The following is a 23,775-nucleotide window of genomic DNA, read 5'->3' as shown; positions in this document are numbered from 1 at the left end:
CACAGACCCATAATAAGAAGCAAAAAGGCATAAAATTAATAGTTAAAAATAATTCTTTGTGATGAAAGTTCACATGGAGCTGTATATCATATCAATATGATGCGTTAGGCTGGGGCGTTAAAAATATTTAAAATCTTGATGTGAAGATAAACTAGTACAATGATAAATCTTACAAAACATGTGAAAGATAGATGAATCTGGGTCATTAAAACTTTAAAATACATATAACTACAGAGGTGCCAACTATTACGGATTGTCCGTAATGATTACAGATTTCACTTTGCATTTATAGCATTATGTTCAAAGGGGAAATTATCACGGAAAAGCAATATTATCAAGATAAAAATTGATTTTTTATGAAAGCATGTCACCTCATCCCCAATCCTGTTTCAAGGAACGGCACTATGGGGTAGATATACAACGAGGTCCTGACATTGATGACATCCCTATTGAACTGTTTTAAGTCAGCTAGTGATATAATCAATGAAACACTGCATGACCTAACTCACTAATCCTCAAAAAGTATATTTGGTCATCCGAAATTCAGAATTTCATCATTGTCCCTCTACCAAAGATAGCAGATGTGATCAACTGTAATATGTACAGAACAGTTAGTTTGGTTCCGTATGCATGCAAAATCATGTTCCAAATTATAGAGAAAAGACTAGAAGTGGCAGCCTGTGGCTACATCCAAGAAACACAGTTTGGTTTCCGTCAAGTAGATGCCATTGGCACTCAAAGAATTCTTGGAGAATGTGTGATGAGCAAGAGCTGAAATATGTACATATACTCCATTGACTATGAAAAGGCATTTGATGCAGTTTCCAGACATAAATTATTCCTGTTATTAAGTGTTTTAGGTGTGGAAGAACAGTAAGTTCATCTTACTCATGTGGGACCTCTACAATGGTCAGAATGCAGTCGTATGTTTGAGAGGTTTTACAGATCCAGTCCCTTTCAGAAAAGGAGTAAGGCAAGCATGTCCTTTCTCCCCAATTCTGTTTAATGCTTTTAGCGAGTTGATGAGGGCAGAAGCTGTAGAAGGCACAAGTTTAGGGTAAAAATCGGTGAATTTAAGAAAAGGCTAGGAAAACAACAGACAGGGAATCTGCCACCTGGGCGACTGCCCTAAATGCAGATCAGTATTGATTGATTGATTGATTGATTGATTGATTGAATACTCATACAACTAGTTAATCTTGCAGATTATCAGACTGCTTAACAACAATAATCAAGATGTGTAGTTACAACTGGCTAAGTAATCAATACATTTTCTAGTCCTCCTGTCAGACTAGGCCTAATTTACTGAACATAAATCTTACAGTTTAAGTAGTTTAATTTCCAAAGCAGCAGCAGCCACTGAAAGTTCTTGCAGTCCTTTTGTTGATTGTTGGTAAAATTTGAATAATGTTCTTGTAGTTTTCTCACATTCCACTATATATAACACATCAGAGCAAGTATCTAAAATTGCCTGTTCAAGTCTGTGAACAACACGACACAACTGCAGCATGATATCTAAGTTTTTCCCTGAGTCCAGCTTTTTTCCCAAGCATACTTGCAGCCCCCATCAGTTCCCAGTTCATTAAGTGATCCTTTCTGTTTAAATGGCAGATACATTTTTTGAATATGTTCACAATAGCACCATAATATCTGACATTCATTTCGGTGTCAGAAGGTTCTTATCAAAGAAAAGATTCACAGTTTGCATTGTCCTTTAAATATCGAATATAAACAACTGCAAGATTTATTGGTATGATCTGTTGAGCCATCAACTAATACATACATGGCGATTTTAAAATACTATTCATTTTTTATTGAATAATTTCAGCTATGAAGTGTGTGAAATTTGTGAATTCTTTCTTGTTATGTATTTTTCACGTACTGGTATGTCGTTCGGCTCCTTGGCTTAACGGTTAGCGCGCTAGCCTTTGGTCTAAGGGGTCCCAGGTTCGATTTCAGCTGAGTCAGGGATTTTAACCTTCTTTGATTAATTCCACTTGCTTGGGGGCTGGGTGTGTGTGTGTATGACATTTTTAGCATTAGAATTCGTCATAGGTATAGCCCCATTTTCACAGATGCACAGGTCACCTACAGGCGTCAACTTGAAAGATCTGCACCAGGCCTCTCCGGAGGCCACACATCATTATTCAATGTTTTTCCCTAGAAACTTTCATCAGCCAGATAGTAAGAATAAGTATCCGGGCTGCAAATTTCACATAAAAAATGAAATATGGTAAAAAATTTCATAGTTTAACTTTAACAGCAAAATTGAACTATTTTAGTATTATCACAAACAAGACATAACTGAGTATCTGGAACTATTAGCATTCTACTGCTCTTTCACAATCCTTTAACACTGGGACTTACCACTCGGTTGCTGTGGAGTGACGTAAAGCAGAATTGAGTGCTCGCACTGGATTCCATGCTACTCCAGACACCGCTCGCACACGACACGCTATCGTAATCAAGCTAAACATTTAAACTTGAAGTAATTGATGCAATTTTGCTGACAATAATGATTTATAATTTAAATAAACAGTTTTACAGTATTTAAAATTTAATTTGGAACCCCTAATGACTCAGATATGTATTAATATTATGTAACTAGCACATATCTAAGTTATGTTAGTCAGGCGGTCTGGAAGAACGACGTCCATTAAAGCGGTCCTAGGGAGAACATGGATTATTATTTATAATACTGAAATGCCTACTTTCCTGAGCAGTTAAATTTATCAATTGTTTTAATAATTGTGGAGGACCCTGAAACATAGCCTTTGGGTGATGTTTTGACCTTCCATGCTTTAAAACAAAACTTGTGTATATCTCTACTGTCATGCTTCTTTATATTCCCTAATTTACATTTTCGTTGCATATGTTAGGAAATTTTTGGCATACAGAGCACAAAAGAACTACACTACCTTCAGGTTTTTCATTTTTTTCAAGACAAACTTGTCAAACCAAGTCCCTTGCATCTGTCTAGGCCTAAAATTTCTATCACTTTTTGTTATGCCTACTTACTTTACTGGTTGTGTATTTATGTTTGGATTTACAGGTACCGGTATGCTTTCAGTCTCCTAAGTGATGTCCCCCCATGGGTGGGGGTGGCAGAATAACGACCATGGTATTCCGTGCCTGTCGTAAGAGGTGACTAAAAGGGACTTCAGGGGCTCAACCTGGTGGCATGGATTGGCGACCATGGGTTCTTAGCTGTCTTGGCATTGCTTCCACTTACTTGCGCTGGACTTCTCATTTTCATCATCTCTTGTTTTTTCTGACCCCAATGGTATTAGGTTTACAAGGCCTAGGGAGTCGGTCACTACTGATCTACATTTAGGGCAGTCACCCAGGTGGCAGATTCCCTATATGTTATTTTCCTAGCCTTTTCTTAAATGATTGCAAAGAAATTGGAAATATATTGAACATCTCCCTTGGTAAGTTATTTCAGTCCCTAACTCCCCTTCCTATAAACGAATATTTGCCCCAATTTGTCCTCTTGAATTTCAACTTCATTTTCATATTGTGATCTTTCCTACTTTTAAAGACACCACTCAAACTTATTCGTTTACTAATGTCATTCCACGCCATCTCTCCACTCACAGCTCGGAACATACCACTTAGTCCAACAGCTCATCTCTATTCTACCAAGTCTTCCCAGCCCAAAATTCGCAAAATTTTTGTAACGCTACTTTTTTTGACGAAATCACCCAGAACAAATTGAGCTGTTTTTCTTTGGATTCTTGTCAGTTCTTTAATCAAGTAATCCTGGTGGGGGTCCTATACACTGGAACCATACTCTAGTTGGGGTCTTACCAGAGACTTGTATGCCCTCCCCTTTACATCCTTACTGCAACCCCTAAATACCCTCATAACCATGTGCAGAGATCTGTACCCTTTATTTACAAACATATACACTGACTGAGCAAATGACATTGGATAGCGGAGCACGGATGCGCAGGTGTGTTGTTTGCGCACCACACGTCCCCTGTGCCAGCGGCAGTTGTATAGGAGACCTTGTGAGCACTGGCTGTGCATGTGACAGGTGTAACATGGAACGTAGTCGTGAGCTGACACCGTTCGAATGGGGTATGGTGGTCGGTGTCCGATGTATGGGAAGTGCCATTTCGGAATTGGTGCGGGAATTTGGCTTTATATGATGAAACGTGTCCAGGGTGTATCCTGAATGGTTGAATGCGGGTGTCACCGTCCACAACAGATGGACAACCGGCCGCCCAGCCACCCTTGATGACCGTGACCGGCGAGATCTGAGACGGATTGTCAATAGTGACAGACGGGCAACCGTGCAACAAATCACAGCTCAATTCAACACAGGCCGTGCTAGACGGGTCTCCCAGTGGACAATCCGTAGGAAGATGGGTTCAATGGGGTATGGGAGCTGGCGCCGCACATGTGTGCCACTGTTAACCCAACGTCATTGGGCATGACGACGTGCATTTGTCGCCAGTCACCAGGGATGGACACTGGAACAATGGCGTAACGTGATATGGTTGGACGAATCACGATTTCAACTGCACCATGCCGATGGGAGGCACCGTGTATGGTGCAGACAACATGAAGTGATGGATCCCACCTGCCTTGAAGGTGTGGTCCAGAGCGCTGGTGTCTCTGTTACTGTATGGACTGGGGTGCATTTTTCTGGTATGGAATGGGCCCCCTAGTTGTTCTGCAAGAGACTTTGAATGGTATGCGGTATGTTGAGCTGCTCGGGGATCATCTCCACCCATTTTCGGCCTTCCAGCGCCCAGACGGTTCTGCAGTGTTTCAAGATGATAACGCGCTGCCACATCACTCCCACGTCGCCCGGGAATGGTTCCAGGAACATGCAGCGGAGGTCCAATGACTGCCATGGCCACCCAGGAGCCCCGATATGAACCCTATCGAGCATATCTGGGATGTCCTGGAACGCAAACTCTGTGCCATGGATCCTGCACCCACGAACAGACCAGCATTGGCGGCCGCTCTGCAAACGATTTGGTGTCAGCTGCGTCCAGAGGACTACCAGGGACTTGTCGACTCACTTCCACGGCGTCTCACTGCAGTTTGCAGGGCCAGAGGAGGCCCCACACTCTATTATGTGACTATCCCATGACATTTGCTAAGTCAGTGTATATGTGATTACCCCAATGAAGATCTTTTCTTATATTAACACCTAGGTACTTACAATGATCACCAAAAGGAACTTTCACCCCATCAACGCATTAATTAAAACTGAGAGGATTTTTCCTGACTTTTAACCCTGTTTATGATCATATCATTGCTTTTAAAAAAATATTTATTCGTGGCATCGACCTCTATAGATCTTTTGCCACTACTTTCACCATATGATTTGAACCTGCGTGTAAGTGGAATTGCAGAAGTGTAGAGTGTTGAATGCGAGGCAAGGAATATTAAGGACGACACAAACATCCAGTCCCCAGCCCAGGAATATTAATCATTTACAATTAAAAACCCCTGACCCGGCCAGGAATCAAACCTGGGGCTGCTGGGTGACAGGCGGACACGTTGCCCCCTACACCGCGGGGCTGGACATATCATTGTTTGTCATCTCTCAACATTATCGAGGTCATTTTGCAGTTTCTCACAATCTTGTAACTTGATTATCACTCTGTACAGAATAACATCATCCGCAAAAAGCCTTATCTCTGATTCCACTTCTTCACTCATATCTAGAGCCACCTATTTGTGATGAAAATGTTTGCCTAATTTTATTATTTAAAAAAAGTCATTTTGGTATATTTTTTGCTTTATTTTATTTTGTCATACATTTTATTTCCACTTTTCAGCAATAAAGTTAAACCAAACGGTAGTTGAAAGTATATTTGCAGCAAAACATCATATTTTGTTTTTACATATGTACTAGAAACATGAAAGTTATAATTTGAGAAAGGTCAAAGCAAGAATGTTCAGAAAAGAAATACTGCCACTTACAAGTAGGACGTAGCGTGAGTACTTAATTTACACATCAGTCTTAAAAATACACAGATACCACAAGTTCCATATTACTGGGAGACAGAGCTATTCTCTTGTCAGATATGATATTACAGTACGTTGAAAATGACCTCTTTTTGTCAGCATTACTGACTGGGATCAATAAAACCTTCACTGCAGCTTCCATAAAATACTCATTTGCTCATTTCAAGGAAAGATGGATTGCAGTCACATCAATATATTTACCTGCTCTGCATAAACTACCAATTAGATCCTTAAACACAGATATTCTGATGTTGAAATTTCTCGTAGGATGGATGAGAGATTTCATCAATTTTAAATCACATTTCATTATGTTTCTTGAAACCATAAGTGATTCCACATAATTTTGTCAGTTATTTTGTGGTTTTACTTACAGGTAAACTGTTTTGTATTCTGAGCCAAATTTGAATAATTTTGCAAACATTTCGCGCTTTGCAAAAAACAGGTGCTTCTACTCATATCATTTTATATATATATATATATATATATATATTAGAAAACATGAGGGTCTTTTATTTCCACACTGTTCGTGGTGCTTGTCTTGCTTTGGCATACCTTCATTTTTTGAAGTGTTGGAACCCTTCCATTTCTCTCTTTCTCGCTCTCTGACTAGTATTATGTAGAGGAAGTTTGCCTAGTTGTATTTCCTCTTAAAACAATAATCACCACTACCACTCTTAAGTGACAGTTTTTGTACTTGGCTTACTGTAACACCAGCATCTTGGGACTCGGTCAGTGGTACATTTAATTTTGATAAACTACCACCACTACTTTCTGTTTTGTTGACAATCTTTTGTCATTTCCCAAAGAAGGATAAGGAATTTGTTTAAGTCGACATACCACTGGTTACTAAAGCAAACTCAATTTTACCTAAAATAGGAAGGTAGGTAAGGGTTGTTCTGCCCGAAGGCAGGTCCGAACCTCCGCAGAGGTATTCCTGAGCCGGAGTTTAGTGCAGTAGGGTGGCCAGTTCCTTTCCGCTCCTCCATTCCCTTACCCCCCACCAACAGCACGTGGCAACCCATCCAACTCCTGACCACGCCCAATGTTGCGTAACTTCGGAGATCTCACGGTATCCGGTGTTACCTAAAATAGGTGACTTATTGAAACAGCACACTAGTCGCAAATGAGAGGTGGCGTGGAACTGCACTGTTCATGAAAGAAACACACTTACTAATGTAACTGATTCAACAAGCAAGCACATCATGACTCCCATGGATAAGATACAAACACTTGTGAACAATCAAAATCAACAATCTTTCATGGCAACTCTGCTGCTAAACATCATTATATAAAGTAATAATGCAAGGTCATTTCAGCATTGCCAACCTCATAAATCACGGATGTCAAACCCTGCCCACCGTAAGCGCAGTGCACGCGGGCGCAAGTCTCTTCCCCTCATTTGGCTTGTACTTCCCCATGTTGTTGACTCAGGGCTGCAGATACCTGTTTTGGACTACAAGTATTGATTGAAATATTCAGCTACATAAGCTGTTGCATAAGGATTGACACAGTAATTTGTTTGTGTGTGTTTATATTTGTTTACATTTTTATCAACATGGTTGCTTGAGGAGATGGTACTTTTATCAGCCTGTTTTTCTTCGTTTACCCTGTGGGTGGACGACTCAGACGAAGAATATGCCCACGTTATTCCCTGCCTGTCATAAGAGGTGCCTAAAAGGGATGATATTAGAACCATGAGACTACTTGTGATTAGTACCATTACGTATGGAACACCACGGGTCGACGTTACAATAGACTAGTAACAATTTGCGAGGAATACCATGGGTCTACGTTACATAGGAGCAGTACTATTACGCAAGGAACACTACGGGTCTGGGTGTCGCTTGTGATAAGTGTCTTGTGAACATTCCACCGGTCGGTTCCATTGAGTTCAGAATGGGTCTGCGCTCCTATGAGTAGTACCACTTTATGAGAAACACCATGCATCTACGTTGCCTGTGATTAGTACCGCTATATGAGAAACACCACGAGTTTGGCTGGCGCCCGTGATTAGTACCACTATGTAAAGAAAACCATGGGTCTGCATTTCCTGATGATAGTACCATTATGTGAAGAACACCATGGGTTTGTGTTGCCTGTGGGGGTTACCATAAAGTGTGATACACTGTGTGTCTGCATTGCATAGGATTAGTACCACTATGTGAGCAACATCATGAGTGTACGTGGCCTATGATTAGGTCCACTATCTGAGGAACACCATGGGTCTGCGTTGCCTGTGATTAGTACCCTTACCGGGCAAGTTGGCTGTGTGGTTAGGGGCGTGCAGCTGTGAGTTTGCATCCAGGAGATAGTGGGTTCAAGCCTCACTGTCAGCAGCCCTGAATATGGTTTTCCATGGTTTCCCATTTTTACACCAGGCAAATGCTGGCAAAGCCAAACTATAGAATTCATGCTAGGAACAAGATTCGCATCGAGAAATGTTATATAATGTGTATGTGACACAGTTATTGGCTTAAGATGATAACGGTTTAGAAACTTCATATCGATCGATCATATTCTCGATTCAATTCAGATTTCATTTTCATTCAGTTGGCAGCACTACCGGAACTGGGACAGCTCCCTCCTTACTCCTCACCCCCGTACACAAATGCTCCAAGATAAAGTGTGCTGATAATATCTGTGTTTGTGCGATGTAAAGCCAACTGTAGAAAAGAAAAAGTAGTACCCTTATGTGCGAAACACCATGGGTTTGTGTTACCTGTGAGTGGTGCCATTGTGTGTGACATACCATGGGGCTGCATTGCCTGTGATTAGTACCACAATGCGAGAAACACCATGAGTCGACGTTAACTGTGATTTGTACCACTATAGGAGGAATACTATTGTTCTGCTTTACCAGTGATTAGGGCTAGTACTTTTTTGAGGGGTCGGTGGCCTGGATTTTGGACCGCTTTGGACAACAAGCATCACCTCTGAAAATAAGGAATTGTGAATTGGATCCACTGATTGATTTGGATTCATGGTCTTCTTACATCATAATTCGTTTTATATTCTATTCAGTGGATACATTTTGAAGTTTTAATTATCGTGTCATTTCGTTGCACCTCAAACCAGTAGGGGTCGATGACCTAGCTGTTAGGCCATTTAAACAACAATTATAATAGTAATTTTCCTTCATTTAAGTTTATAAAAACACTAGCTGATGTACCCGTGCTTCGCTATGGAATTCTACATTGTACGCTGGATTGTAGGTTAGGTAGAGTACACGTTGTGAGCAAGACTGTATTAAATTGCATAGTTCTTAATGTTACCCTGGAAACGCAACGGAAAAATCACCAGACGTCTTTTACAGTCGAAGATAAGGGTAGGATTTTCCACCTGTTTCAATACTATAAAAAATGTGAAATAATTAAAACGTCACATTTTTGTTGTCATTTTTAGGTACCATTTTCGGCATTGTATATGCCATCATCAGCCTAGGATGAAGTAACAAGGACATTCAGCTAGTTACATTAGAATATTTATAATATATGTATGTACAGACATAAACCTAAAATACCTTGTAATTTACAATTGCATCATATAAAACATTTGGATAGTTGAAAAACAAATACCTCCTAAATACTTCCTTATAAAGTTCTAGAAAAGACATAAAATGTTCTATATACAGTTCTGTACATTTCTATCTCCTGGTATAGTTAAATGCTTGTAACTGTGCATAAAATTAACAGTAGCACCAAGTTTCATATAAAATCTCCTTTTTTTAATTATCTTTAAACAGCTGTTAAAAATAGACTACTGACCTTGGAACGATATATAAAACCTTTTAAACATTCTGTCATGAGAGATCTTAGCAAGATTACACTATCAGCTAATTTTGTTCCAGAGTATTGATATACAATATAAATGGGTAGAAGACCATTTTATTGCCCAATTTTTGTAAAAAAACAGTTCCTCATGGATTATGATCAATGAGCCATCATATGTTGGTTGGATTGTTTAGTGTCGATTTAAAAAATTTCACGGCATATATCTTGCATGGATTTTACTGAAATAGCTTGACTTAGTAGTGTGTTCCTTTTAACTCCTCGCTTGTGAACGTGGTGCTTGAGGTCCGTTTGATTCGAGATCTTTCCAGAGTTACGTTTATCCAGCTGAAAACATTGTTTTTCACGAAATTTTGCCTGTCAACTTACGGCCTCAAGTTCGTCTCACATTATTGAATATAATACTGAATTACAGGTTTAAAACTATTGCACACACTACTAAGTCAAGCTATTTCAGTAAAATCCATGCAAGATATATGCCGTGAAAGTTTTTAATTCGACACTAAAACAATCCAACCAATATATGATGGCTCATTGATCATAATCCATGAGGAACTGTTTTTTACAAAAATTGGGCAATAAAATGGTCTTCTACCCATTTATATTGTATATCAATACTCTGGAACAAAATTAGCTGATAGTGTATTCTTGCTAAGATCTCTCATGACAGAATGTTTAAAAGGTTTTATATATCGTTCCAAGGTCAGTAGTCTATTTTTAACAGCTGTTTAGATATAATTAAAGGAGGAGATTTTATATGAAACATTTGTGCTACTGTTAATTTTATGCACAGTTACAAGCATTTAACTACGCCAGGAGATAGAAATGTACAGAACTGTATATAGAACATTTTATGTCTTTTCTAGAACTTTATAAGGAAGTATTTAGGAGGTATTTGTTTTTCAACTATCCAAATGTTTTATGATATAACGCAATTGTAAATTACAAGGTATTTTAGAAGGTTTATGTTTGTACATACATATATTATAAATATTCTAATGTAACTAGCTGAATGTCCTTGTTACTTCATCGTAGGCTGATGATGACATATACAATGCCAAAACCGGTACCTAAACGTTTTAATCATTTCACATTTTTTATAGCATTGAACAGGTGGAAAATCCTACCCTTATCTTTGACTGTAAATCTTGCTTCAATACGGACCAATAATGACATTTTTGACGTTAAACGTCTTTTCTCGTTTGAAGACTGCGTTACGGAATTTTCATTTAACGGTAGGCCCGCTTGCCCACCATCAGTCACAATCAGGTTGGGGAATTGCATTATAATGGCAGACACTCACTCTCCACTGCCCTTTTACATCCTCAGAAAGACTGTCTTAGTGGTTTTCCCAACTGAAATGAACATAGGTCATTACAATGACGTCAGTAGGAATGGCGCGAGTAAAAGCAATGATTTCACATGAAATACTAGATCAAATTAAAAACCACACATTTCTCACTTTCAACAAACAGTACTACGCTGCTGATCTAAGAGCTGGAATGACCAGGCCGCAGACAGAAAAATCTGTCTGACTTCGAGGCAATTTTTTCCCCCAAGCCAGAGGAGAAACCCTCTCTCCACTGCTAATTTTGAACAAAATGAATGTAGAATTTAATAAAAATGAAGAGGAAAAAGCTTTTCTTAAGAAATGACTCATTTCAGGGTTGAATTTTGAGTTATTTAGTGAATTGTAGAGCTATAATTTGGAAAATGCCTATATTATAATACTACTTCTACTACTACTATTACTACTACTACTACAACAACAACAAAGTGAGCCTCTGCCTTAAGAGTGCACACTGCTCATTCAAAACAACCGGGCGAGTTGGCCGTACGGTTAGGAGCGCGCAGTTGTGAGCTCGCATCCGGGAGATAGTGGGTTCGAACCCCACTGTCGGCAGCCCTGAAGATGGTTTTCCGTGGTTTCCCATTTTCACACCAGGCAAATGTTGGGGCTGTACCTTAATTAAGGCCACGGCCACTTCCTTCCCATTCCTAGGCCTTTCCTGTCCCACCATCGCCATAAGACCTATCTGTGTCGGTGCGACGTGAAGCAAATAGCATTCAAAACAGCACGTCAGAGTAGGGATCGAATAGCTGCAGTACTATGATGAACCAGTGAGTTACGTACCAGCAGTACGGTATCAGAAAATGTACGAACCAGAGGAATAACATGCTAAAGAAGAAAGTTTTTTAACTCCCCAGCTATTTCCCGCCAATATTCAGTCAGTTTGTTATTCTTGGCACGCAGCAGTAACCCCATTTATCGGGAGTTCAGAGGCAGCATAAGAGACAAAGAACATCACCACAATGGTCAATGTAATGTTATTGTTTATCATTGTTATGCGCTTTCAATATTGTAGGCCTTCACATTTAGTTTTCTTCTGACTCTGAAATACCACTCTTATCATAGTCAGTACGGTAAAATTGAATAAAACATAAGTGGTCGGAAATTATATTCTCTATAACTTTTGTTATGTAGTACTTTTCGGTAGGACCAATAATATAAGTAGTTAAAAATTAAATTTTAGGCACCTTCCCCTAAGCTACAATTTCATGCAGGGCGAATAAAATTGTTTATAACTTAGACTGTAGCTTCTTATTCCTCGACTCTGTATACCGACTTTCATTAAATTCTGTGAACAGATTTTTTCATGGCTCGGCGTTGATATGGACTTGGCAACAAAAATACAAATTCATGAATATCTGTGTTATCAAAGCCAGTATGGTAGCAATGTATCACATAAATTATCGGAAATGTAATTCTGTATAACTTTAGTTATGTGGTATTCATCGATCGGACCACTAGTAAGATAAATATTTGAGAATTAAATTTTAGGCCTTCGCCTAAACTACCATTTCACTCAACGCGAGTAAAATGATTTATAGCCTAGATTGTAGTGGCTAATCCCCCGACTTCACATACCGATTTTCATTAAATTTTCTTCAGCCGTTTTCTTGTGATGCGTGTACATATAGACAGACAGAAATTACGGAAAAGTAAAAAGTGCATTTCCTTGTTACTATGGACATGACCGATACAGAAATACCATTCTTTTCAAATTCTGAGCAATGTACAGACAAAACTCTTATATATATATATATATATATAGATTACAGTTTGCTATATAAGCGATACAGAAGAGGCATAATCTTAGGCATTATTCTGCTTCGTAATCGTTCATGGGAGAGTTGAGCATGTTTACCTCACCCCCAAAGCCTGTTATTTTGTACTTCATACTTAGCGGCTACCTGTGAAGTAATTATTTATTTTCCTTTTACACAGTGATTACACACTATGGTATTCACATATTTTACGCAAACGCCATGTTTAACGCATATAATTATAAATGTCCTTATAAGAAAGAATGTGTACAGTACATGTATTGCATGGCTGCCAGGCTTAGTGGCTCAGTTGGTTGAGGCACTGGCCTTCTGACCCCAACCTGGCAGGTTTGACCCTGGCTCAGTCCAGTGGTATTTGAAGGTGTTCAAATACTTCAGCCTCGTGTCGGTGATTTACTGGCTCGTAAAAGAACTCCTGCGGGAATAAATTCCGGCATCTCTGAAAACTGTGAAAGTAGTTAGTGGGACGTAAAAGGCAATAACATTATTATTATTTATTGCTTGGAGTACTGAAGTTATGAACATGTAATGTACACCTCTCCAGGATTGTGCTATGTGATAACATTCTGGGATAGTGCTCATAACAGCTGTTTCTTGTGCATGCGGAACTGTCAGTCAGCTCATGACCTTGAGATGCCTGTTGTAAAGCAGTATTCTACTACCAGCCCTAGGACATTATGCTACTTCATAGATAATGCAGAGTTAAAATAAAGATTTGTAGTTGTTTTAAATTTTGGATGCCCATGTCATAGAAATGTTAGGCGCACCCGTGGAAATAATTTAGATGTCTGGGGTGTGTGTGGGTCTGTTTATTTGCAAGCCCGGTGGTGAAGAAGGGAGAGGCAAAGAATGCGGTTACTGTACTGCTAAAAGTTCATTCATATACAAGGGATTGTAATTGATTCCGGATTTCATTATAAAGATGCCCGTCTAGTGGCCATGATCGATATGGCATTAAATCTGTATGGTCTGACATTGTGGTTAGCTGGTTCAAATCCCATTGGTGGAAAAACTTTTCTCCATCGGAATGTTCGCAAGATTGGAGAGGTGGTGGTATACAATTTTAATCTTTAGATGGTGTACCAAAAGCCTGGATTCATTTCCAAACGTCTCCGGCAGTGCTCGTATGGAGTGAAAGCATGACGCTGTTGAAGTGTATTCGACAGGGGTAGGCTATGTGCCGACACTGATTTTTACCCTCTCCATCATCATCATCATCATCATCATAATCATCGCACACCCAGGCATGCAGGTCATCTGTGTGTGTCATATTTGAAAGACCTGCACCAGGCGAGCCGAACATGTCCTCGGACACTCCCAGCACTGAAAGCTATATGCTAAATATAAAAGGAAATCACACAGTTGTAAAATACTGTTAAAATGTAACTGCATAGTCCATATCAGATGGGAGGCTATTTCTATTTCAGTCGTTTTTATGAAGTAAAAATGTTTGGCCTGGTGCAAGTGTAATTTTCCTTGGAGTGCAACACATTGAGTGGGATGGCCATCACACTTCCCATTTGACACAGACTGTAATAATATTGTACTGTGTCTAGGTAAGTTGAGACGTTGGTAACCATGATTGGACTAGCAACTTATTTTTCAAAGGTTAGCAAGTACTTTGTTATGACTTTCATAACTGTCAAGATATGTAAGGGAGCCAATGACCTAAATGTTAGATCTCTTAAAACAGTAATCATCGCCATCAGTATATGCAGTGGAAAGGAACAGCAAAGTTACTTATGTATTCATATACAGTAGAATAGGAACATGAATATAAATTAACAGGGTGAACACACTGGCAGATTAGTATGGGAAGTAGCAGCAACTGAAAGAAGAGATTAGGACAAACCTGAAAACATGAGGTCATTTTTTTTATTGTAAGGGTGTGTTAGTTATTAAATCTTAAGCTGGCAAACTCATGATATCAGGCTTTTGCTCTGTCATTTGCCCAGTGGCAACACTGTGTGTTAGGCATTTGGATGGGTTCTTATTTCATCACAATAATCAAACTTATTTGTTGAATATTGTACTAATTACGTATCAGTCGAAAGAGAAATATTTTATAATTTTAAAGGAACAGATTACAATCGAATATTGTACTAGGTATTTATGAAACATTGTCAAGAAAGCCCATACTTCTGTTATCTTGCACTACGGTACTCTAAATTGTTGACACACTATTGTATAATGTTCTGTGTTTTACTTATGTGTCTAAATGTTGCTGTAATAGAGTTGAAGAAACATAAGTTAAAAATGAATAGCAGGTGGTAAAAGACTAGGAATACAGGACAAACATAAAAGGATCCCAATAAGATATGTATTGGTTAGGAATAAACAAGTTCAAAGCAAGTCATATAAAGATAGTTACATGAAATGGAACACATAATGGGAGGACCAGAATGACAGGTCAGTATATAAAGTGTATTGCTCCCTCTTCCTACACTGATTTGTCATTGTGTTCATCCTATTATACTTTGAAGGTTGAGTCAAATGTTCCACCTTTACAGTACCAAGATTCTTTATTATCTAATTATTTACAAATCATTTTAAAAAATATGACGGGACATGTTTCGTCTAACTTGTAGACATCATCAGCCGCAAGAGTCTAAGAGAAAGCAACAAGGACAAAGCAACACATTAAAATAATTTGGGTAGCCGAACACATCAATTAAAATGGTGAAGAGTGTTCAGGATTGTTCAGAGCACAACACTTAAAAATATATTGTTGGCATTAAAATTAAAATTGTCCATATGGGATGATTCAGTAAAACTTGGCGTTAAAATTCTTCTTTTTGAAGGTGCTGTGTTGACATACAATATTCTGTTGTAAAATGCTTACAATATAGCGATTATTTTAATCCACCTATTCAATACAAATTGGTTATGTGTTGCTAGTTCATAATACTACAACACGAATTTACAGGGACATGTTTCGCTTTATTTACAAGCATCTTCAGCGCCTACATAATTATCTCAAGGTTAAGACCTGTCATATTTGGATTGTTTTTTACACATTTTTTTGCTTGAGTATAATTTTGTGTTTAGTAATAATATGTAAAAAAACATAGGAATTATGTACACATTAAAAGTATGACAATATGAATTACAATGTTGAATTGAAGTAACCCTTAATTCTAAAATACATTGACGTCCAAAACATAGCAACTACAATTTAAAATTTTTTTGGTTAAAATTGTTTTCACAATTACAATGTTGAATTGGAGTAACCCTTAATTCTAAAATACATTGACGTCCAAAACATAGCAACTACAATTTAAAAATTTTTTGGTTAAAATTGTTTTCACAATTACAATGTTGAATAGGAGTAACCCTTAATTCTAAAATACATTGACGTCCAAAACATTGTAACTACAATTTAAAAATTTGGCTAAAATTGTTTTCACAATGCTGTGGTTGATTGAATCAACTATAATATGGCTTTAAATTTGAGTCATAAATATAAACTGAAGGTTAAAATATAGGAGCCATTTTTTCTAAAATCCATTGATTTCTGGAACACAGTAACTTCCGATATTGAGAATTTGGTTAATAATTGTGATCTCCAATACAATTATTTAAAAACAACTATGATTTGACTCCATTTGTAATTTGAGTCGAAATGATATTCTAAAAATTAAAAACTTGGAACCGTTGGAGACCAGCTTCTAGAATTTTCGAGGCTTGCTGCAGTTTGGTGATTTGATCAGTGAAAGTATTAGAATAATTAGTTCTTGTTTATTATGACTTGACTATCCATTGGTAGTAAATTGTATTAATGTAGTTGTAGTTAGGGAGGGGGCTTCTATTCAAATCTTGAGTAGCTGTTTATGTTTCTTTCGAGGTAATAGAATGAGTGAAGCATCTGGGACTAACGGAAATTAACTTGAAAAACTGTTATGTGTTGTTGTGCTTGTAATGTGAGTTTGATGTTATATTTTTTCACTTACCGCTTTGACTGCTGCTACAAAGTCTTGTGGTCTTTCTTACGTTACTGTGACTAATGTCTGTTGTGGTTCTACTCCTTGTGTTGTACGTGTGGAGAGGCTGTGTCATTAGCTTCCCCTTTTCGATCCTTTTGATTATTGTAAGGTCTTTGTCTATTGAGGTATAATGATGGCCGGTTTCTTTCATATGATTACTCTGATGAAGCTAATGACAGAGTTTGAAAACATATATATTTATTTGGATCAATATTTTAATAAAGAAAAAAATTTGAATGACGCAGCCGAAATAAAAAGCCCGTTAATAGAACAGTTGCCAACATTGTTACAAACTTTCAAATCAGATAAAAGCAAATTCTTTAGGATATTTAATCTAAAAACACTTACAACAGAAACTAGTCGACAACGAATCCCCCTCTACATAACACGCCAAAGCTTAACGTCCCGCCAGCAGGATCGTCCCCTACCCCCACCTCGACAAAAGATAAGAACTCCCTACCACATGGTACGCCAATAGCAAACGCTTCGCCCAACATCTATCCCCTTCAACACCCTACTTGCCCCTCACAACAGCCCCTCCACACGTACAACACAAGGAATAGAACCACAACAGACATTAGTTACAGTAACGTAAGAAAGACCACAAGACTTTGTAGCAGCAGTCAAAGCGGTAAGTGAAAAAATATAACATCAAACTCACATTACAAGCACAACAACACATAACAGTATTTCAAGTTAATTTCCATTTGTCCCAGATGCTTCACTCATTCTATTACCTCGAAAGAAACATAAACAGCTACTCAAGATTTGAATAGAAGCCCCCCCCCTTTAACTACAACTACATTAATACAATCTGCTACCAATGGATATTCAAGTCACAATAAACAAGAATTAATTATTCTAATACTTTCACTGATCAAATCACCAAACTGCAGCAAGCCTCGAAAATTCTAGAAGCTGGTCTCCAACGGTTCCAAGTTTTTAATTTTTAGAATATCATTTCGACTCAAATTACAAATGGAGTCAAATCATAGTTGTTTTTAAATAATTGTATTGGAGATCACAATTATTAACCAAATTCTCAATATCGGAAGTTACTGTGTTCCAGAAATCAATGTATTTTAGAAAAAATGGCTCCTATATTTTAACCTTCAGTTTATATTTATGACACAAATTTAAAGCCATATTATAGTTGATTCAATCAACCACAGCATTGTGAAAACAATTTTAGCCAAATTTTTAAATTGTAGTTACTATGTTTTGGACGTCAATGTATTTTAGAATTAAGGGTTACTCCAATTCAACATTGTAATTGTGAAAACAATTTTAACCAAAAAATTTTTAAATTGTAGTTGCTATGTTTTGGACGTCAATGTATTTTAGAATTAAGGGTTACTTCAATTCAACATTGTAATTCATATTGTCATACTTTTAATGTGTACATAATTCCTATGTTTTTTACATATTATTACTAAATATGAATTTATACTCAAGCAAAAAAATGTGTAAAAACAATCCAAATATGACAGGTCTTAACCTTGAGACAATTTTGTAGGCTGAAGATGCTTGTAAATAAAGCGAAACATGTCCCTGTAAATTTGTGTTGTAGTATTATGAACTAGCAACACATAACCAATTTGTATTGAATAGGTGGATTGAAATAATCACTATATTGTAAGCATTTATAGCAAATTTCAATACGGATATAATCATGAGATTAGTTACATGTAATATTCTGTTGTGTCGGTGAAAGTTTGATAATGTGATGCACAATGTTAAATCCAGTAGCATAAAAACGATGTATAAGGAATCCAGTGAGCGGATGTTAAGGACGTCTTATTGGCATGATGTTGACATTTCTTGCTGAGAAGTTAGGTGGAATATTTGAACATGATAACGTGTGTGGAATGTGCAGTAAAGGGCCGTTCTCGCCTGTTCGAGAGCGGCTGATGATGTCTACAAGTTAGACGAAACATGTCCCATCATATTTTTAAAAATGATTTGTAAATAATTAGATAACAAAGAATCTTGGTATTGTAAAGGTGGAATATTTGGCTCAACCTTCAAAGTATACTTACGACAATACAGGCTTACAATGAAGTTCATTTTATGTATTAAAAAATTCATCCTATTATGTGTTCCTTTCCATGTTTCTCTCTTTATATGATTTGACTAACCTGTAAGACATGTAGAGTCTACTCCATTAAATCAATGAAGAAACTCATCTTTATAGTACAGTTTTAGATTTAATTGGTTAATTAAAGCGTTGTATATTAATAAGAGTTTTTGTAACTTTTTACAGTATTTTAGTTACAAATGTAGAGTATTATACCTGGTTTAATCGTAATATGAACATTTTTTTATGTGTAATTCTTTTATGCATTTCTGTCAATTTGAGATTGCTATACTGTTATGCACAATTTGTTTCATAGTGTCTTCAGGGAAAAATAAATGCCATACTTCTGTTGCTAAATTTACATTTCTTTCTTGCCCTCTGGCACATTGTAGATGTCTCAGGAGATTTCTATGCCTAGTTGTATGTGTTGTGTTTCTGCAGTGTACATCCAATATTGTAGCTCCACCTTTCTCTTTGTATGAGGGTCTGTTTCATAACACTTGGTCAGAATTTGCAACAACTGGTTCCATTTCAATTCGCTATTTTATTCCATTCGTTCAACATTATCACTGCAAATGTCAAGTAAATCATCTGAATCTTCACCTGCTTCTTCTTTCCTCTTCATCTCCTTTTCCAGTTCCTCTATCCATTATACATTATAACTTGCCGTACAGTCTCTTCACCCATAGTTCAATATATTCATATACAATCAATATAAGCTCACTGGACAGAAAATTTGTCATCCTAGTGTGTACGCACAAATGGATCATTAAGCCTGTACAGATGGCATAGTAAATTAGTCCCGTGCTCAACTGCACGCGAACTGCCTCTGCGTGAGCATAAGGCAGTAGTGATCAGTGAGACATTGATATTTCAAGCGGACAGTGTACGTCAACATGGGTAGCTTTAAGGATGTGACAGAGTGGCAAATAGGGACAATCGTGTTTGATGTGCCTATGGCCATTTGGTGAGTGAAGTTGCTGGATTTGTTGGCGTTTCGCAGCGGACTGTTCGTGTCTATAAGCAGTGGTATACTACACATGGCTACAAAACACGTCGGAATTGTGGTCAGAAAAAGATCCTGACTGAGAGGGACCTGAGACTCATTTCACAGCTTGCGAATCAAAATCGCTTCCAAACCCGGCAGGAATTGCTGCAGTTAGTGAATGAAGGTCCATCTCAACCTGTTAGTGAGAGAACATTGTGAACGGGAACTGCATGCAATGAACATTAGGAGTGGGTCACCTCGCAAGAGGCCATTGCTCACACAGGCACATAAAGCCGCTCATCTTCAATAGGCTAGAAATCATCATCGAACACGGACGGTATCTGATTGGCAGAACATAATGATGAATAACTTTTTAACTTTTTTGCCTGTATTCCAGTGATGTACGTCATCAAGTGCACTGAAGGCTAAATGAAGTAATAATTTCATCCTGGATGTGTGCAAGGTCAGGTTAAAGCTAGAGGTGGGTCTGTGATGTTTTGGGGTTGTTTTTTGTATCATGGATTGGGCCCGCTCATTGAGTTGACCACTAACATTAACCAGGATGTTTATTTAAACATGTGCATGATGAGTATGCTATTGATTCCCTGATTTTTCAAGACAACAGCAAAGTTCATTGGGATGGATGCGTATGTGACTGGTTTTATGAACACTCGTCCATCCTATTACATCTCGATTGGCCTGCAAAATCACCTGACTTGAACCCCATTGAAAATCTGTGGGACATGTTGAAACAGCATGTAAAACGCTGAAATCAGCATCTTCATAATTTGGTGGAATTGCGTAATCAAATCCTCAGCGAGTAGCTTAACCTGGATGCAACGTACCTGCACAACCTTGTGGACTCGCTTCCTAACCGAATCCAGGTGGTTATCAAGTCCAGAGGTGGAGTTACACGGTATTAAATGATGCTTGTAATGATTTGTCCAGGGGTAATTAATTTTTTGTACAGTGAGCTTAGTCACAGTATTCAACAATGTCAAAAATACTAACGTAACAAGGCGTAAGATGAGGGAAAATCTCAGTGAACTGCAAAGAGAAAACAGTGCACCGCAAACAAAAAGAACGAACCTTCACTAACAAGCAACAGTTGCGAGTTATTGCAGAAAATAATGAACTTGGAATATCTAGGATAGACACATGTGCATCACCATCACACAGTGGGACATGACAAAATCAAGGGTTGAGGGATTTGCTCACCACGCACCCAGTTTTGGGTCAAGGTTAGCTCATAATAGTGCTGTGAAATAGGCCTATGGCAATGGCTTTGCAGGATGTATATTTTTGGTGGAATTTTAAAAAATCCTCGATTAATTGCTTACTAATTAGTTATTTTTTACTTAGTGTTTGCTATCACATTTGTTTTTGAAAATAGCTTTATAATTCTCTCACCTATTCAAGTTTGTGAAGTAGTAAAATACAGTTAATGTTGTGTTCCAGGAGGATGAAGATGGCTCTGTCTTTGGAATCTCCATACACCTGCACTAAACAACCCGCATTAATTCTGAAGTTTATGGTCAAGATCCTGCGGTGAAATGTGGCTTTCTTTAGAAATCTGTGATACTTTTTTTTTGGGGTGCTATATTCTGAATTATTGTAATCTTTCAGAATAATAATGTAAAAAAATGGCTAGAACAAAGTTTTATTTATTTTGTACAAGTATTTTATTTTTTATTGGAAAAACTTGAGCTCTTCGGAATTGTAAAATTATTTATTGTAAAGCACTGGTAGAATAGATTCTGTTGTGTATTTAAGAGGGTAGTCACAATGTCATTCCTGAGTAATTTAAAGAAAGTCCTCCACCTTGGTGGAGGAAATGAGGCAAAGAAGAAAAAAGTGTTCAACAACATTAAAATGGACTGTGATCCTGAAGAACATTGGGAAATGGTTGGAGAATTGGGCGATGGTGCATTTGGAAAAGTATATAAGGTACGTATTATTAATTATATATTTTTTAAGTGGTGAAAGTTAGTAGTTCATCATACGGTACCGTGGAAATTAATCAGAACATGGTATTTAAAAAGAAAATTCCCAATGGTTCGCAACAACTATACATTGCTTATTCTTAGATCCCATGCTCTCTGTGCACACTTGACACCATGATTCATTGGTAATTATCTGCATGAAAATGGTTTTAGGTTTGATAAAGTTTCCAGTCTTTGTCAGTTCTGCAAATGGCTGCAAAATTAATTTCCATGTGTGTGAACCCATTGATGTCCAGAATATATATTTTTAATTTTTTTGTTATATTTTTCAAGATTGTATCTATAACCAATCCTTCAGACAAAGATATAAAAAATTTCTGAATTTGTCAATTTAAAGGCCCTTTTTATAGCGTATGATATACCATATGCTGGGCAGTAGGGAGTAATGTATTACACCTACCACATTTATGATTTACATGGAACAAAATATGATCTAATGTGACATAAATTAACTAAAAAAAATTAAATAATTCAGAAACCTCTCTGCAGTGAGGGGGCAGGGTAGGGAATACTCGCAAGTAAAGCTCAAACGCCCTTATTCCCATTACGTCATATGGCGATTTGATGTTGAGATATTCAACTAGTGGGCTTATCTTAGAAATATGATTTGTGGGTTCATAATGCGAGTTGTCACTTAAGGTGCGTCCACACCAAGATGTTTTCGTTAACTTTGTTAATAAACATTGTTAATGAACAATGTTCATGAACATTTCTGTCTGTTAATAAACAAAATAACGAGTTCATTAACTTTTAGAGTGTGTTGATAAACAAAATTTCTTTAACTTTTGTGAATGAAACTTTTCATTAACATTTCGTGTTTTCGTTAACATTTCGGTTCGCACTTAATTAGAACACGCAAATTCGTAGCACGGAATACAATACTTTTCTTATTTTTCAAAATCGACTGTCGAATCGCAAGCAACTCGTATATACCATACAAATGCATAAATGAAGTGTAGGAGTATTTCTTTTACATGATCCTTGGTAGGAGTCACCAGTCGCTAGGAATCTTCAAGTTATGCTTAGCCTAAAATTAATGGAGGCGACATTCTGATTATTATTATTTAGCGTTTGGCTGTACATATCAACATTAGTCAGAAATAAAGTAAGTATTTACATTATTTACAGTTTGACTTTCAAGTTGTTAATAAAGTCTATTACAGCTGGACCTGCTTCCACAAAGTCACTGAAGTTGCCACTATAGGAATATGTCGGGCAGTCATTCACTATGTGCCGTATGGTCTGTCTGGGAGCACCACAACAGCATTCTGGTGAAGGTATATGTCCCCACTTGTAGAGAAGATCTGCACATCTGCCATGGTTTGTTCTTATCCTGTTCAGCGTTGACCACGTTTTCCGGGGTAGGTGAAAGCCACTTGGTGGTGTTGTGGGGCTTGTGATGTCTTGCAGCTGACATGGAATGTTTTTTACCAATTCATCCTTCCAGGTTTGCAAGAGGTTGAAATTATTGTTCACCAGGTGTCTCGCTGTCCGGATGGACGGGTTCCGCGAACGTAAACGTCTGGCTTCAGCAGCAATGACGTCCTGGTATATTGGTAGCTGGTCGTTTGCATTTATCTTATATTCCCGGAGTAAGGCTTGTTTGCGTTTGAGTTCCGCTGGTGGAATGTGACTCAGTGCTGGTAACCAGAATGTAGGTGTTGATTTTACTGTGCCAGATACAATTCTCATTGCCTGATTCAATTGGGCATCGGCAAGTTTGGTATAGCTGCTATTGAGCCACATTGGAAAACAGTACTCAGCTGTTGAGTAGACCAGTCTGAGGGCGGTGGTGCGTAAAGTGTCAGCTGACGAA

At 37.8% G+C, this 23,775-nt stretch overlaps 1 protein-coding gene across 1 annotated transcript in view; it reads left to right on the top strand.

Moving 5' to 3' along the window:
• Positions 1 to 23,775, top strand: part of Slik (Sterile20-like kinase) — a 733,683-nt gene that overhangs the window by 12,674 nt on the left and 697,234 nt on the right. The window contains exon 2 of the mRNA XM_067159768.2: positions 21,415 to 21,903. Within this exon, the coding sequence (XP_067015869.2) occupies positions 21,742 to 21,903 (162 nt within the window). The 5' untranslated portion in view covers positions 21,415 to 21,741. The remainder of the gene's footprint in view (positions 1 to 21,414; positions 21,904 to 23,775) is intronic.

The sequence above is a fragment of the Anabrus simplex genome, chromosome 1, assembly GCF_040414725.1.
Source record: "Anabrus simplex isolate iqAnaSimp1 chromosome 1, ASM4041472v1, whole genome shotgun sequence".
Lineage (NCBI taxonomy): Eukaryota > Metazoa > Arthropoda > Insecta > Orthoptera > Tettigoniidae > Anabrus > Anabrus simplex.
Note: the sequence above shows the minus strand (reverse complement) of the source record. Positions and strands in the feature narration are given on the sequence as shown.